This window comes from Chlamydotis macqueenii, chromosome 1, assembly GCF_036417535.1.
Source record: "Chlamydotis macqueenii isolate bChlMac1 chromosome 1, bChlMac1.mat, whole genome shotgun sequence".
NCBI lineage: Eukaryota > Metazoa > Chordata > Aves > Otidiformes > Otididae > Chlamydotis > Chlamydotis macqueenii.
Genome location: NC_141556.1, coordinates 132,153,940 through 132,169,663, shown reverse-complemented (window position 1 = coordinate 132,169,663; position 15,724 = coordinate 132,153,940). Strand labels below are relative to the sequence as shown.

The following is a 15,724-nucleotide window of genomic DNA, read 5'->3' as shown; positions in this document are numbered from 1 at the left end:
GTCAGTGTTTAATTTTTGTAATTCTAATTCTTAACTTTGTAGTTAACTTCTTTATTTCAACTGCACCGACACAATACTGGACAGCCCTGCTCAATCCACTGCCAGCCCTCTCATCCACTAAAAGCTAAGCCTCTCACTATTTCAATGGAAACAATTAAGCTATGACGACACTATTTTCCATGGAACTTAATATCATCAGAATTGTGTCTCCTGTTACCAAACTCAGTAAGATTAAATCACCCTTTTATATAACATATATCTGACAAAAGCTGATGTACCTTGAAGTGTCTTTTGATGGGTCCTGCATTTTCAAGGTGTCCTCTAATGCGTCTGTGAGGGTAAGTATCACTTGGTTTTGAAGGGTAGTAAGAATTCTAGTAGGAAAATAAAGTTATTAGCTTAATGTTACTAAATTATTCAATAAAACAAAATTTTTCCAGGTTATACTAACAAATCTTGTAGCATTTGACACAATGACACTGAAGGAACTAGAGTCCAGGCTGGCTGAAGCGATACAGCCCACAGAAGCCAAAGATGATACAGACCATCCTGTTGGAATATCATCATCTTGGAAAGATTTAAGCAGGTAACAATCCAATTAAGGCTCTCCACCCCTGCCCCCTCTAGAACAGACACCTCAATTTGCATGCAGCAAGTGTAGCAGACAGGCTGCTGTAGCAGTCATCCCTTGAGTTAGGAATAAGGGCAACAAGATGAGTACTCTGGACATTCTTGGTTAGTGTATGGTCATCATAGGTTAGCATATTTTAGAAGAGATATACGTATGTTGCTATACACACCACCACAGCAACCAGACAAACATGTAGCACATTACACTGGTCCTTAGAAGATTCTACTTTTAACTCAGTATTACCGGGGGCACTTTGAAGATTACTTGCCTACCACAGGAACACACATGATTTCAAAATACAACGGTACTGAAATTGTTGTGTGTCAACACACTGAATAGTTGCAGTGGGACAGCCATGGTTACCTAAAATAGAGCACTCCCTCCAGCCACTACCTGTGCTACCTGTTTATTATAGCCCTTTTCCAACTTTTGCCATGACAGCTCCCTTGAGAGGATGCACACAGATAAAATACCATTCTCTTGCATCACTGCATACAATTTTAAGTAGTTACAGAAGCATTACATACTGGCATGTACTGCATTAAAAACAACTAACACAGACAGAACAGACTTGCTAATGAACTTTTAGCAGTCAAATTATTCTTTTTATGGTCCATTCTTGAATAATTACAAAAGTGTTCCAAAGCTGTTGAACTCTGTTTTTTTAAAAGGAAATTTTAACAGCTTCAAACACATTTTAAGAAGAGCCCAATAAGAGAACTCTCATGAAATTTCATATATACTAACATCTAATAATAAATGCAAATACATGCTTTGCCATTTACAGAATTCTCTAACAGTTCTCTAACAAAGTACCAGACCTTTCCAGTGGCAGAAACACTTTAGGATATGCTTTCTAACACTGTTACTGATTGGAGTGGGGAGGCTATAAAACACAACAGAACAGTGTTAGAATCCAAGCTAACTTTTAACTGGGATTTAAGCTAGCTTTTTTTTTTGTTTGAGAATATATTGTTGCCTGCAAGTCAAGCATGTAGCTTCTTAAAATATCTGGACAAGAGGAGATTTAGCAGAGAACAAAAGGAGAGGAAGAAAGACTTTATGAAGTGCAATCAAAGTAGTCAAAATGGCTTTTCCAAGAAAAAGGTATGGAAAATTAAATACACAGGGGAAAAAGCACATCAGGAGCTTCCCAACTCCTTTCTTATTCTAAGAATATGAATATGCCAAATTAAAACAATTTAACTTTCTCCATACAACACATAATTAAATCAGGAAGCTCCCTGTTGAAGTATACTCCTCCTTAAAGCTGAGAATTCAGCAAGATAAAAAGAAATATTCCCGAAAATTTCCTGTTACAGTTAAAAATAAACCTTCGGGAATTAAAAGCAAGCTTGTCTCAACTGACTGTGGCTACACCCCTTGCCATCCCCACCTCCCTCAAGATTCAAGTACATTCATGGAAACAAAAACATTAGAACTACTTAACACAAAGATACAGCAATCTACTCTTCAGGAATTTCCTGAACTGTAGGTTTTAAATTAAAATAAAAGGGAAAAGTACAAATAGACGCTTGTTCTATTATCTTCTAGTCTTTAACCATCCTCTTTTTGTCAAGAGAGTACAAGGCTAGATGGACATTTCTTACAATCAAAGCTAGACATTTGCACCTTCAAGGCAGAAATTCTTCTCAAGTTTAAGCTCAAGTCTCAATCATTGAATATTTACAGAAGAAACATTCCCCTCCAGTGGCCTGCTGTAAAAAAGCACTCATACCTTGCACTGAAAAGTTCCCATTGGTTAATCATGGGATACCAAAAGTAGGTCAAGTCAATACCATTTCCATGTTTAATTTTAACCCAAATGACTAATATTGTCCATTTAACAAGAGAGAAAAAAAAAAGTGGTGTTAGCATTACATTTTGACAGCTTACTGTAGGACATTTTAATATGACCAACACAATTATCTGTTTCCACATTAGGCAACATCCTAGTAGATCAGATGTGACCTACTGATCAGGCTTCCACTTTTCAAGCATCTATTTTTTACCAATGCTGATACACACAACACCTCCTCAAACAACAGTGATAATAAAATGTTTATTTGTGTTTTCTAACAATGATGAAAATGTGCAAACATTTATGCAATACACTAACGGCTTTCCTGTCAAATACTCCTTTTTAAGAGGTTTTTTTTCTGTATTTTCTAAGCCTTGGCACTGTTATGCTGTACATTTGAAACCTGGCTTTCACGTACTTTTCACCTAACATTTACCTGTAGACTAGAACAAACAAAGTTGAGAGGAGTGCTGAAGGTAGAAGTTTTTGTTTTGGATATCCAAGGGTTTGCTTTTAAGATTACAGGTGGAACTCTCCTCAAAAAAAGCAGCAAGAAATGTCTATTGCATACTTTTTGCCCACCAGAATAAGCTCTTCTCTGATCGCATCCAGTCCTGAAGAACTCCTTCAAGGAAAGCCATTTTGAGCACCATACGTTCTCACACAAAATGTGTAGATGTCACAGGAAGTGCTACACTACTGGAGCTAGCTTGTTCAGCTGAATTATTTGCACTGCCTCAGATATAAGTTAGCTGCTCTACCCAGGAAAAGATTACCCTCCTTCTGCATTATTTTACATATTGAGTATTAGACATACTAGATAAACAGGCAAGTTACACATACTAGATACAGAGGAAAATAAGCAAGGGGAGCAGAATAAGCATCAAAAGGCAAGAATAGAAACACAAAAACAGGAGATGCAATTAAAGAGTGCCAATTAATGTATTACAGACACATTTGCAAAATGTCTGTAAGCCCTTTGAGCCAGTTGGCAAGCATCGATAAATTCTATTTTTACTGACAAATGTGGATGGCAAACTAAAATATTTTATTTTCCCACCTGTCTGCAAACCAGCCTCTGCACAGCTGACTTCATGAACAGTCATTCCTTCTTTAGGATGCTTTGCATTCGTAATACCCGTGCTTCTATAGCTACTGTTGTTCTGAAGGGATAACTCCTCACTGCAGTGCAGGACTTTAAAAACTGCATGTTTGCAGTTCACCACTAGGTATCAAAATGCAGTCTTCCTGAATCTTCAGCACATCTAACAATAACTCAGTTTCTGCTTCAAGCTAACTCCCTTTTTATTTGCAATTACTATATTACTTAAGCACTTGCTGCTTGGTTTTGGGGACTTCAATCTTAGCCTTCAGGAAGTAATATTTTTTTACCGTTAAAAACTTGTGTTGTTTTACACTGAAAGACACACTGTTGTATCTGCAAGGCAGCTACTTTTAACTGACGGTCAGAGTTTTGACTAAGTAAAAATAACTTTTGATGGACCTCAAGTTTCACGGTCTTTTGGAACCCTGCCTGCACAGTACTAATTATAACACAAAGAATGACAATTTACATTAGTTTCCTCCTTATTTTGCACCCATCAGGGAAGGAAGGAAAAAAAAAAAAAAAAAAAAGAGGTTTAGAATTATGCTGCATATACTGCACACATTACTAAAGCTTTTCTGGTCTCATCAGTTCCTCAATTTAAAACAAGCACAAACACTTGGAAATAAGACTACACTTATTTAGAATGAATTTTCCAAAGGAGATAAATTTATTTCTACTGAACCTAATATAACTGTCTTCCCCATTTCAGTATTAAAGTATATCACAGAAAGATAGCCTAAAAAACTAAGAAGTGCCCAAACTAGCTTTGAGAAAGACAGTATCAAACACAGATAAGCGATACCATTGCGTAACATTCTATCCTCAGGAACATTATTTCAGGCATTTCTAATTATTTCTGTGATTGTTCCTCATTTGTTTTAAAGTAAGAGCTTCACAGAACTTTTATTATAATGAGAAGAAATATTGGTTTAGTAACAATGCAACCTACACAAAACAAGATTCAGATCTTCCCTTCCAACTGCTGACAACCAGAACGCAGGAGAGTATTCTTTTTCTCAAACTGTTCCACATTACCTTAGGTTACCTGTTTAATAACAAGGCCTTCTAATGTATCATTTAGGTAGTATGTCAGTAAGTGGAAGAAATGCAGTACTGTGTACAAATTTATTTTACAAAGCTGCTAGCAATACAAGTTTTTATTTCATAAAGCTCCTTAATTTCAGCAAGTCATTTTGAACCTAAAACTTAGTTCAAAAGTTTAGACAGACTTGTTCCTCAAGTTGTTACTCAATAAGAGATCTAAAGTTGACCACCTTTATTTCTGGACTAGCTGAAAAAATGTTTTCATTTCACCCAACATACTGATCTAAACTGGCTTTCTGAAACAACAAATCGCTTACACAAGGTCAAACTTACTACAAAGTTACAAAAAACAGTACCAAAGTTGTTGTGGAGTACTGCACAGCTCTGGAAGAACAAAAGAATTACTTTTGTGGTATCAGCATTTGGCCACAAAAGTGGTTTTAGCTCATTTATATTAATCTATGCTTCAACAAGTATGTGAGGAAGTACTTTTGCACTAGAACTGTGAAATTATAAGTAGTTTTATTGTTGAGCAAAGTCTAAAAATAATAAAGGCTCACTTGAAATTTAAAAGGGCACGACATCACAGATTGTTAAATTTACATCAACATAGACAATGCAGAAAAAAATTCATTATAAATGTAACAACAAATGCAGAAGCTACTAATTCTACATTTAGGCTTACCAGGTGAGGTTTCCCAATAAATTTCCTGAAAGGTGGCTTAATGAACCTCATAGGCTTTTGGAAACCATCATGTTGAGAGTTCTGTAATTTTGAAAGATTGCAGCTTTGCTGGTTCCTGACGTGCATGTGTAAGAGAGAGAACACAATCAAAATCTAAAGCCATAGCTTATCAAACTTCTGTATTTTATATTACCTTAGCCTTGCATCTGTATTGCTTAGAAGTGCAAAGTGACAGGTTTTAAGTAAATTTTTTCTAGGATATTCAACAAATTTCTAGTCCTCTGACTAAAAACTCAAGCCCACGTTGCACAGAACTATATAGTAAGCTATATTCTCTTCTGCAATAACAAATTAACAGAGATACTCTGCCTCCTTTAAATCCTCCCTATATAAATCAGGTTTCCCTGGCTCACCCCACTAAGCCTGCACGGCTGGTTATTGCTGCCCTCCGCTGGTCGGAATGCTTTCTGCAGTTCTTATACTGTACTATCTTTAAAGTTGTACAGAACTTTTGATTTAATGAAATCCCAAATCTGACAGAAGCTCAGATAAAAGGCTCGATGCTCCAGTTTCATCCTTAGCAGGCAGGGTGCTCTAGCTTTGGGCTTTTGTTTGCTTTTTTTTTTACTGAGCACATGCTAATACAGCTGTATCCATAAACCACTAAATAAAACATGTACCATGAAAAGTAACCACCAGAAGTCAAAATTCATGGTTCACAAAACATACAGAAACAGTTTTCATAGGCGCAAAATACATTACTAGGCAAAAAAAAAAAAAAAAAAAAAGGTACACTGGACTAGCTCATAAGCATTGCCAAAAAAAAAAAATATCTCCGCCTCAGCAAAATTCTACCCATCTTTCACACCATTACTGCCCTCAGCCCACATTACATTGTCTACCAACTCTGACAGCGTAACACCTCCTCACATCAAACTCCAGGACACTCACACTTAGAAAAACTTCAGCTTTCCTCTTTGCGTGTTATACACAAAAGGTAAGCAAGACAGTAACTGTGGAAGTGGCAAATAAAAGCCTTCCCAGATATAATCAGGCCAAATGTATGCTGAAGATCCAGCCCCAGGTACATAAAAAGCTATATGCAATAGTCCAGTAGTTTTTTTTCCTACTTGGTAACTTTCACCTTTTTGTTTAAAAAAAAAAAATCTCAAATCCAAGAAATATTTCTTCTGCAGCTTCACAAGCCAGTTTTCCTGAGTACGTGTGCATTGCTACTACATGCAATTGTATACTGCATTTAAAATTAACAAATAGCAGCATTAAGAGCTATATGCAAATCATGACTATAGTGTAGATACATTTCATTACACTCTGTCAATTCTTTAATCAACATTTCTAACACAAATAAGTCAAGTTCTCTCTCTAATCAACTAACCTCACAACATCAGAAGTGAAACAGGATAACTGAGGTTAACAAAAAACTCTAGGCCAAACACCTTTAACAAACCTGTTAAAGGAATTCATAGCAGTAGAAAGCTATTCCAAAAATCTAGCTTTTCTCCATAAAATTCTCCAGTAATCAGAAAAATTCCGGCTCTGTTGATATTCCACGTGACATTACAAAACAACCAGGGCAATCAACAATGTATTCATCCTAGAATGCTTTTACAAAACTACAAAATACCAAGAGAATGTTGTTATATGGCACATCAAGAAGTTTAAAAATAGTTAAGCATCTTTAAATTAATTTTTTCCCCCTCTTCCTATTCAGTGCTACAGCTTGAGCTTGCTTTTCATTTTTTCCCCACTGCAGCTTAACCTATTTCAAGGTAACACTCTGTTACAGAGTATTTTGCAATGTATGTCAGTTGAATTTCAGTCCAAGTCAAACTTACAAGGACAAACTATAGAAAAGAATCAAAACAAATGTGAACATATCTCTGGAAAAGTGAAAAAAAAAAAAAAAAAAAAAAAGAACACATAAGAGAACTGCAGGCTTGGGCCAACAAGATTGTTATTTGCTATTTACCTTGGAGTTACACCATCTACATGAAACACTCTCTCATCTTCATTCTTCAATCTTTCTTTTCTTCTCCTTTCTATATCATGCCGTAAATCGTTTGGATCTTCTAACACTCTCATGATGTTCTGCTAAAAAGAAGGGTTAAAGTCAAGTTAGCTAGTAGTAACTAAACACTGACACGATTCTGTCCTTCAGGGGTTGCATGTAGTGTATAACCTTGTTAATGTCGTTCAGCTATCTGCACATAGGGCAGATGCACTTCAACCCAATGATCCAAACTCCAAAACAAAAAGAAAAGTAGTCCTAATCAATTACCCTTTCTTGCACCATCTTCTTTTTTACAAGTTTCCAAACTGAGAACAAAGAACTGGAATTCTGCATGGAGTTGCCAAGTCAAAAATATTTCCATAAATTCCAGTAAGAAATTCTACTATTCTTAATGAAAGTTAAATTTCCACATATCCGTACTATAGGAAAAAAAGTGGTAACTAAATGGCAGTAAGCATAGCTTGAAAGGGGAAAACAGAAAATCTGGATGTCCCTGGATGAAGGCACAGGATAAAAGAGCATTCTGAGGAATTATGTGAATGTTGGGCTATTCTAACATTAGGACAGAAGAAACATTAAGGCTTTTTCTAATCTCAGAGGGAAAGTAAGAGCCACATGCCAGTCACCTACTTAGTATTTACACTACTTAAAAATAGATAGAGGTTCAAGCGGCAGAAATAACCACACTCCAGCTCCTCTGGAGAACACACCTGCATTTCACTCCTCAGTGAACACAGTATACCTGCACCACTGTAGTATCTGTAAACATGATCAAGTGTGCCTTTCTTTGAAAATAGTCAGAATTACTGCTGATCTTCAAAGCGTGTAAAAATGACTCACCAATAGCAAGGAGAAAATGTTGTTTACATCTATATCACTTTAACTTACTGTTTGCCAAAAAAGTTAAGTAATCAAGATACCTGGGGAGATTCAGAGGGTGCAGTTCGTTTGTTCTGAAGTTCTGCTAGAGACATGTCAATCCTCCTGGAACCCAAAAGTATTACATAAAAACAAGTTCAATCACTATAAATAGCAAAAGCATTATTGACCAACTACAGAATTCTTTACAGACTACAGGCAGGTAGTTTACAGTCAGTGAAAAAACACTTTTCATTGTGTAAAGTCTACTGAAGATTAACAATCTTAACACAAATAAGGCAAAAAAAGCACAGCAATTACCTGTGAATTTCTGGATCTGAACGTATTTTAACTTCATTCATATTTGCAGTTGGTTTATCCTGAATTTTTGAGAACCGTTCATGCAGAGTTATGTCAGAAGATGTAAAATAATTTGCTGTGAAGGGATATTAAATACAAGAATGTTTATTTGTAGTATTTGAAATGTACAGTGGGAAATTGTATCTTTTAAAAGATACAATTAAGATTAACTCTTAAGGATACAAAGACAACTTCTGAGATTAAATTTCAAACTATTTCCACTTGCAGTTCAACATTCACAAATGAGAGATTAGGTCTTATGAGACTTATTTCTTATGAAATACGATTAAGCTGAATAGAAAGTTAACTATTTGTCAGCTCTATCACATAGTACTCAAATGACTATAATCTCCAAGTTCAACGCTGAACGTGATGCAGCAGTTGACACTGACCTGAAAAATCAGAGGAACTATATGTAACTAGGAGCTGTGACTACAGCAAAGCTCCTTTTTCTTCTCTTGTTCTTAAACAAGCAGGATAGCCTTAAGTATTAGCATACAAGCCTTTCAACCTTAAGACTCCACAATAACGCCTCTGTTATGGACTGAGACCTTGTCACAACCATTCTCCACCCAACTCCTTTAAATCCTCAACCTACATTTTCCTTAAACTATGCAGAATGAAGCCAAAATACAAATGAAGCCAAAGGCAAACACCTGAGATTTACAAAAACAGTGTATCTAATTCATTAGATTTGGTTTTTATAATTATAAAGACATAAACACATACATATACCCTAAATATTACAGCCACCTTTAACTTGATGGATAATTGTGATTATTTCCTGAGTAAATTCTCTTGATGGGTCGTTTTCAACATTTTGTGTTACAGATTCCATGTGCTTAAACACCGGATGAAAATTTTCATTTTTCCTGCCAACAGCAACCAGATCATGTGACATCTGTCTCTCTGTAGTATGACTAGAAGCAGTCCTAGAATAAAAATTTGCAGATATTCACTTCAAAAGAACTCACTACATATGAAAACTTCAAACAAACAAGTAGAACAAAACAATTAAGAAGTTAATTTTAGGAATAAATATGATGAAACTGAAATCTCATTTTGTTCCTTTTCTAAATTAAAAAATTCCTAAGGCCATAAGGAAAAAAGCTATAATAAAATACAAAGGGATATGGCCATGCTCTCAGGAATCCTTGTGTCAGTGAAATATTCAATAAAAAAAATTTCTTAATTTTAAACTTAATTCGTCTAGATTATCAAATAAAACAAGCAAACAAAGATCCTGATATACTTCTTTAGTATAATCCCAGATGGGAATTATACATAAGTCTTTTTTTATAAGGAGCTACCAAACAATTTTCAAGAACAGTTCAGAGATGTAAAAATCTCATGGCAACTTTGGGAACTGAATCACCACTTCAGCCTAGTGAGACAGCTTTCCAGAACTTAGTGGGTTTAGCAACAAATTTTACTCATTCTAAGTAAGTTTACACCCCAAATGGTTGCCTTGCTGCTTACGAGTTATTTTGACAAGGAAGCTAACACTTCAAAAATCCTGCTGTTGTTGTTGTAAGAAAAATGCCTTTCATTTGGAAAGATAAATAGAGGACTCAAACAGCCCATGTAAAAGCTTTTAGGATAAAGACCATTTACTGTGCATTCTGCAAAGTGACGATGTGCCTTCCATCCTGTATGTGAAGCATACAAGACTAGAATTTCATAGAAAAATTGTATCAGAAGTAGCCTCTAGCCAGTGCCAGAAGTTATATATTTGCCCCTAGTAAACTGGAAATAAAGGCATGCAAGAGAGAATCCAAACAATCTCAATTGTAGATTATTTGAATTATCTACTTGCTCCCCAGGTTTATAAAGAAAGCAGTATTATTAGTCGAGTCATTTCAAGTTAGGTGTTTGTTAAATACCTAAAGTAGGTAGCATGAATATTCTCAGTCATCAGCTTCTGCAAAATTAGCACTCTCATCTTTAAAAAAATAAAATATTTAGCACTTTTGGAAAGCTTGCTTCTGCATCCAGACATGAAGTTAGCTGTAATCAATATAGTAGTTTCTTCAGTCCACAAACAGTTGCAATGTCCATTGTGCATGACTCAGAAACGGTAGGAAGAGGCTACTTACTACATACAGGAATCATCCTGTGGGCTTGCAACAAACCCCAACAATAATTAAGTTTGTTTCCTTACATTATCATTCAGGAAGTTAAATGCTTGTCCTAGCCTGGGGGAGGCGAGCAGGGGGCATTACTCCACTTCCCTTTTCTCAGTCTTTAATATTAGCCTTTTGCATGCAGACAGTAACTTGTCTTTATAACTCTACATTGTATTATGTGTTTCTGAAATATTGCAAAGGGGAAAAAAAACCCAATATAGATGTTTTATTTGTTTGGGACAAGAGGCAAAATATCTTTAAAATGGAGGCTGATCACTTTGGAAGGGAAGGTAATCCCTTCCAAAGGGGAGTACTGCCATTATACAACATTCTGGCCTGCCACAGCAAGGCAACAAACCAGAAAAGCCTGCAAAAATCTACACAAACCGAGCAGCTTTCTCTCTACCATGTATCCATCATCTAGATTTTCATAATGTTACCACTTTTTTCCAATTCAGCCGGCACTGGAAACGCTGAAGGCAACCACAAGTATTACACAGAAGCAGACTCTACTGCTTTTCAGTTTTGATGCCTCAACAGATAGCTATTTCATTTGTTACAACAATAAATAATACAACCCATTTTTTCAACAGCTTTGTTGAACTTGAGATCTTGAACATCTGAATGTGTGTCTGAGCTTCACATAATTTAAAGGTTATCTGGTTTTCAGAAGAAATGAGGGATGACTCAGTCAAAAAATGCCATCCTATTCCAGAAGAAAGCACAGAACTAGCCTTTTATACTTTTATTTAAAAACAAAAAAAAAAAAAACCCAAAACAAAAAAAAAAACAGAAGTAACACATTTACTTAGCATAAGCAACTTTTGACTACAGGTTTGTATCAGGCCTATCTGCTCTTTCCACTTCCTATAATATCTCCATTAAATGAACTAGAGGGTTTTTTTGTTTGGTTTTTAATAGAGGTAGGCTGTAAGTTTCCAGTTCAGGAAAGTCAACATTTTACATGAAATAAAATGTAAAAGATACAACCCTAGTGTGTATTGGCTACCTCTTAAAGAAACCCTGCTTTCCTCCAAAATTCATAAACTGTAAAGAGACAGGGAGGAAAAAAAAGAGGTGAGGTGAAATCAATACCTGTACTTAGACACCATTTTCTTCATATCCACTTTGATTGTGAGATGTTCCCTCCTACAGTTGACATCTGACATTTTCACATCAGAAACAGTATGATTTGAATCATGCTGGCTATCGGAGGAATCTACTTTTTTCCTGAATTCCCCTTCTTTCCTTACTCTTTCCTTCGATTTGTTTTTAAAAGATCTCAGATCCACATCCGGTTTGGAAGAGTTAACACAAGCATTGCAGCCCTTCTTCAAACTATATTTATCAGGTACTTCGACGCGCCCGTCTTCTGTCCATCTCGCTCTTCCACCACTAAAGTAATCTAATTCTTTGCTATTCCGGGCACCCTTAGAAGAACCGTATTTCTGGTCTTCCTGCTTCATATACTTCTGAGCTCTATCGTCTGAGAAAGATTTTTCCTCATCCAGATGCCTACGCCGTTTGTGACTGTACTCGTAAGTTATCTTTGTGACAGAACCCTCTGAGTACTCCCTTTCAGTTGATCGGTGGGACTGAGCACCCAGACTTCTTTGCTCCTCCTTTTCTTGGTAGGGTGGAAAAGAACGTTCTTGCTTCCACTTGGAATTTCTTGCTACTTCTCCATCGTCATACCTCTCCATTTCTTTAGGCCTTTTAGACGTATGCCCATATTCTCTGTAATCGTGATCTTCAGGATACCTGTGTTGACATAAAGCAATTTACACTTGCACTAGAGAAGAAAGCGAGAACTTATATGTGCAGAATGTTGGACAGCAGAATGCGTGGCAAGTTAACCCATAATCCCTCACGCCAAGGTACAGATGTGCAGGGGCTCTTAAGAGGGAAACATTATCCTTTCATACTCTAGCCATCAATACGATTTACTTAAAAGACAAATACTTCACTATTACCAGTCGCCCATAATTAAACTACAAAGTGGCCAACGTGTTTCAAGGTGGGTATCTTCAACTATAATGAAAACAGACTTTCACTTGAGGCTTTACACCACAATACCCAGGTTTTAATTATTTTATTCCTATACCTCTTCTGTAAAGGGCTCCTTGCCGTAAATTCATCAGAAACTCTTCTGGGTGACTGACCATACTTCTCTTCATGTAACCTCTGGTGCCTCAAGTCCTCTTCATGCCATTTTCTTTCAGGTTTACATGAAGCCCCTAACGGTCTATGAAAATGTTTCATTCCTTTTTCATTTCCAGTGACTTTGTAGTGCTCAAACATGTATCGTTCCTCCATTTTGTGCTGGTAAAACGGACGATCGTGCTCTTTATATGGTATTTCAGAGTATTTTGGTGGTAAGTGGCATCTCCTGTTGCTTTCAGTTCTTTCAGATGAATGTGTTCTGTAGGGCTTATGACTGTAAGTATCTTCCATGGGAATTCTCAGGTTTGGTGAAGGTGATCTACGTTCATATATTCTCTGGTGGTTATTTCTATGAGGTGCAAACCTGGAATTGCTTTGTCCGTATTTTTCATCTTCTGTTCTCCAAGGCATAGGTTTCTTTGGGTCCTTACGAAAGCTTTTATATTCACAGTCATAATTAATATGAGCATGCCTTTGCCTATGGTGCTCTGGACTCCTATATGCTGGAGATAAGGACCTAAGGTAAAAACAAAATCCACTTTGAGTAGTCCCATATAATTGAATCAACCTCTTAATGAGAATATCTGTTCCCTAAGGAAGTATAGTTTAGTACACAATTATAATCAACTGGTAAAACATTAAAAACAAGCCAAAATATTCAAAGTGTCATTTGCCTGGCTAGAGTATCAAGCTAACTTTTAGTCCATTCAAAGTTTTCACAGGAAAAATACCCACTCGAAATAGCAGTAAGTCAATCATTTTTCTCCCTTTGCATCTTTTTCATTTAAAATTTATAATAATTTCATTGAAAACAACTGCTACACACATCTTCACACTCCTCAGGTATTCCCTGTCTTTTCCAGTGCCAAGAGAAAAACAGGGAAGGAAAAAAAAAAACCACATATAAATAAATGCAAACAAAAAAAACTGAAAACACCTTTCCAGGTTTTCTTTGCATGCCAGAACAACCCCAAAAACTGATTGAAAACATTATAAAATATTATATTTAAAATGTCATATAGGTAGACTTTTTCCTGAAGAAAAGACCAAGCTTGAGAAAGATGTTTTGGTCTTTTTGTATAACTGTGTGTACACGTATACACATGAATGCACATGCATGCATACATACATGTGCACCTCATTAAAGATTCAATTGCTAAAATCCACTCAACAGCACTCAGCTTTGCATTTTCATCTACAGTTACAAAAATGAAAGCAACCCATTAAGAGTTTTTAGCCAAGATCTCCTTAAATAAAGAAAAAAAAAAACAGCAAAAGCCACTAGCAAGAACCAATCCCAGACATAATAGTTTTGCTTGTATTCAAGTATTCACTGTACACTCTCAATACACTCTTTATTAAAGATGTGGAAAAATATTAAGTTTAAAAAGTTCAAGGAAGTAACTTCCTTTGCAAACATATTGCAAATGTACAATTTGGCATAACTATTTGCCCCATTTCTGCAAATGAATTCAGACTCAGAACCACAGGTCTTCAGAAGCTACAATGGCTAACTTCCAATAGCACCCATACTGCTGCTGCCGCCCCATATCGTTCCGGTAAAGGCTTGCATTTTAATGAGAGCTGGGGCATCACTCTCCACCCTTCACAACTATCGATCTGGTATGGAAGTAGATAGGATTTTTCTTTTTAAAAACAAAAAAAAACTAATAAGAGCTCACACAAGTTTTTCTGTGTTATCCAACAAACTCCCTCGGTCTTGGTCATCACAGCTTAGCCTCTTTAGAAAAGCAACCCAAAAATCAGAAAAAAAAAAGTAGTTTCGTACTACACACGGATAGCTCTTGAAAGCTTAAAACTGTATTCCAGCCTCCCAGTTTTAACATCTTAAATTCCATTGCAAGTCCTAAAAATGAGGCAGGTAACTAATGGCATGAAGTAACCTGGGTGTTATTCTGGTGACATACATCAATGACACATGCTACTAGGCTAACATCCAAAAAGAAGGGCACTGACTCCAATGTTTTCAGTTCGCTTTATGCTGCAAGAAAGCCCCAAACGCTCAGAAAGCTTGAGGTGTTTGAATTAAGAAGTTTTTTTGGTGGGTTGGTGGGGTTTTTTTGGTGGTTTTTTTTTTTTTTTTTTTAAACACTCCATCTGGCCCTCCCTGTAGACCAAAAGGCAAAACAGGAATGAGCTACAGATATTAAGTGCACCAGGTGGTGTTTGAGTAAAAATAACCTTAACTAGTTTGGTGCTTGGATTTTGTGCTTAAGGTAGTTCCAACTCCCAAAACATAAAAGCTGAACAAGGTTCTTGGCAGCCAGCAAAACCTTAACACCTCCAGCTTACAATTAAAAAAAAAAAATCGTAACAATAAAATTGCAAGTTGGGAAAAACTTGCAGAAGCTGTTCAGTTTGGAAAACAAATCATAATTTATAGAATACACTTTACAAATTGCAATTCTGGGTACAATTTTCTTCTACACAAGTTTTAAGTCCTAATTATAAATCCTTATATAGAGCTACATTTCAGAATACAAGTTACAGATAAATATTTACCTTGGTTTCCATCGTGGTGATCTGGATCTAGATCTTGTCATCTTCTCTCGTGTTTATATGAGTTTCTTGAAGCTGTAAAAATGATACAATTTACTAGTCTGATAACAGAATCACACTACAAATTGCAACAGGAACAGTTGTTTTTAACAAGTATGGTATTATATGCTTCAAGGTTTGGGCAAGGTATATCTTTAGGATGTTTTACTTTTAACCTCTAATTTCCATTTTAAGGCAAGTAACTTTTTCCTTAGTTGCTTATCTTCGAACTTCTTTTCTTTGTAAAGACCTAAATATTTGACCATTGCTCCCTTTTTCTCTCCATTTTTAATGCTATCTAGTCACTCTGTTTTTAAATGTTAATAATTTCACAAGCAAACTGCAGCAACTGAAAAA

General features: G+C 36.1%; 1 protein-coding gene across 2 annotated transcripts in view; it reads right to left on the bottom strand.

Annotated features, from left to right (window-relative positions):
* Positions 1–15,384, bottom strand: part of BCLAF3 (BCLAF1 and THRAP3 family member 3) — a 28,035-nt gene extending 12,651 nt beyond the window's left edge. The window contains exons 1-9 of one of the 2 annotated variants that reach the window (XM_086767403.1): positions 15,332–15,384; positions 12,750–13,325; positions 11,741–12,406; positions 9,273–9,451; positions 8,481–8,595; positions 8,222–8,285; positions 7,260–7,381; positions 5,270–5,384; positions 279–374 (exon numbers count right to left, since the gene is read on the bottom strand). In XM_086767403.1, the coding sequence (XP_086623529.1) occupies positions 279–374; positions 5,270–5,384; positions 7,260–7,381; positions 8,222–8,285; positions 8,481–8,595; positions 9,273–9,451; positions 11,741–12,406; positions 12,750–13,325; positions 15,332–15,372 (1,974 nt within the window). In that variant the 5' untranslated portion in view covers positions 15,373–15,384. The remainder of the gene's footprint in view (positions 1–278; positions 375–5,269; positions 5,385–7,259; positions 7,382–8,221; positions 8,286–8,480; positions 8,596–9,272; positions 9,452–11,740; positions 12,407–12,749; positions 13,326–15,331) is intronic. The other variant, XM_086767411.1, reaches the window with a different exon arrangement.
* Between the last annotated feature and the right edge of the window lie 340 nt (positions 15,385–15,724).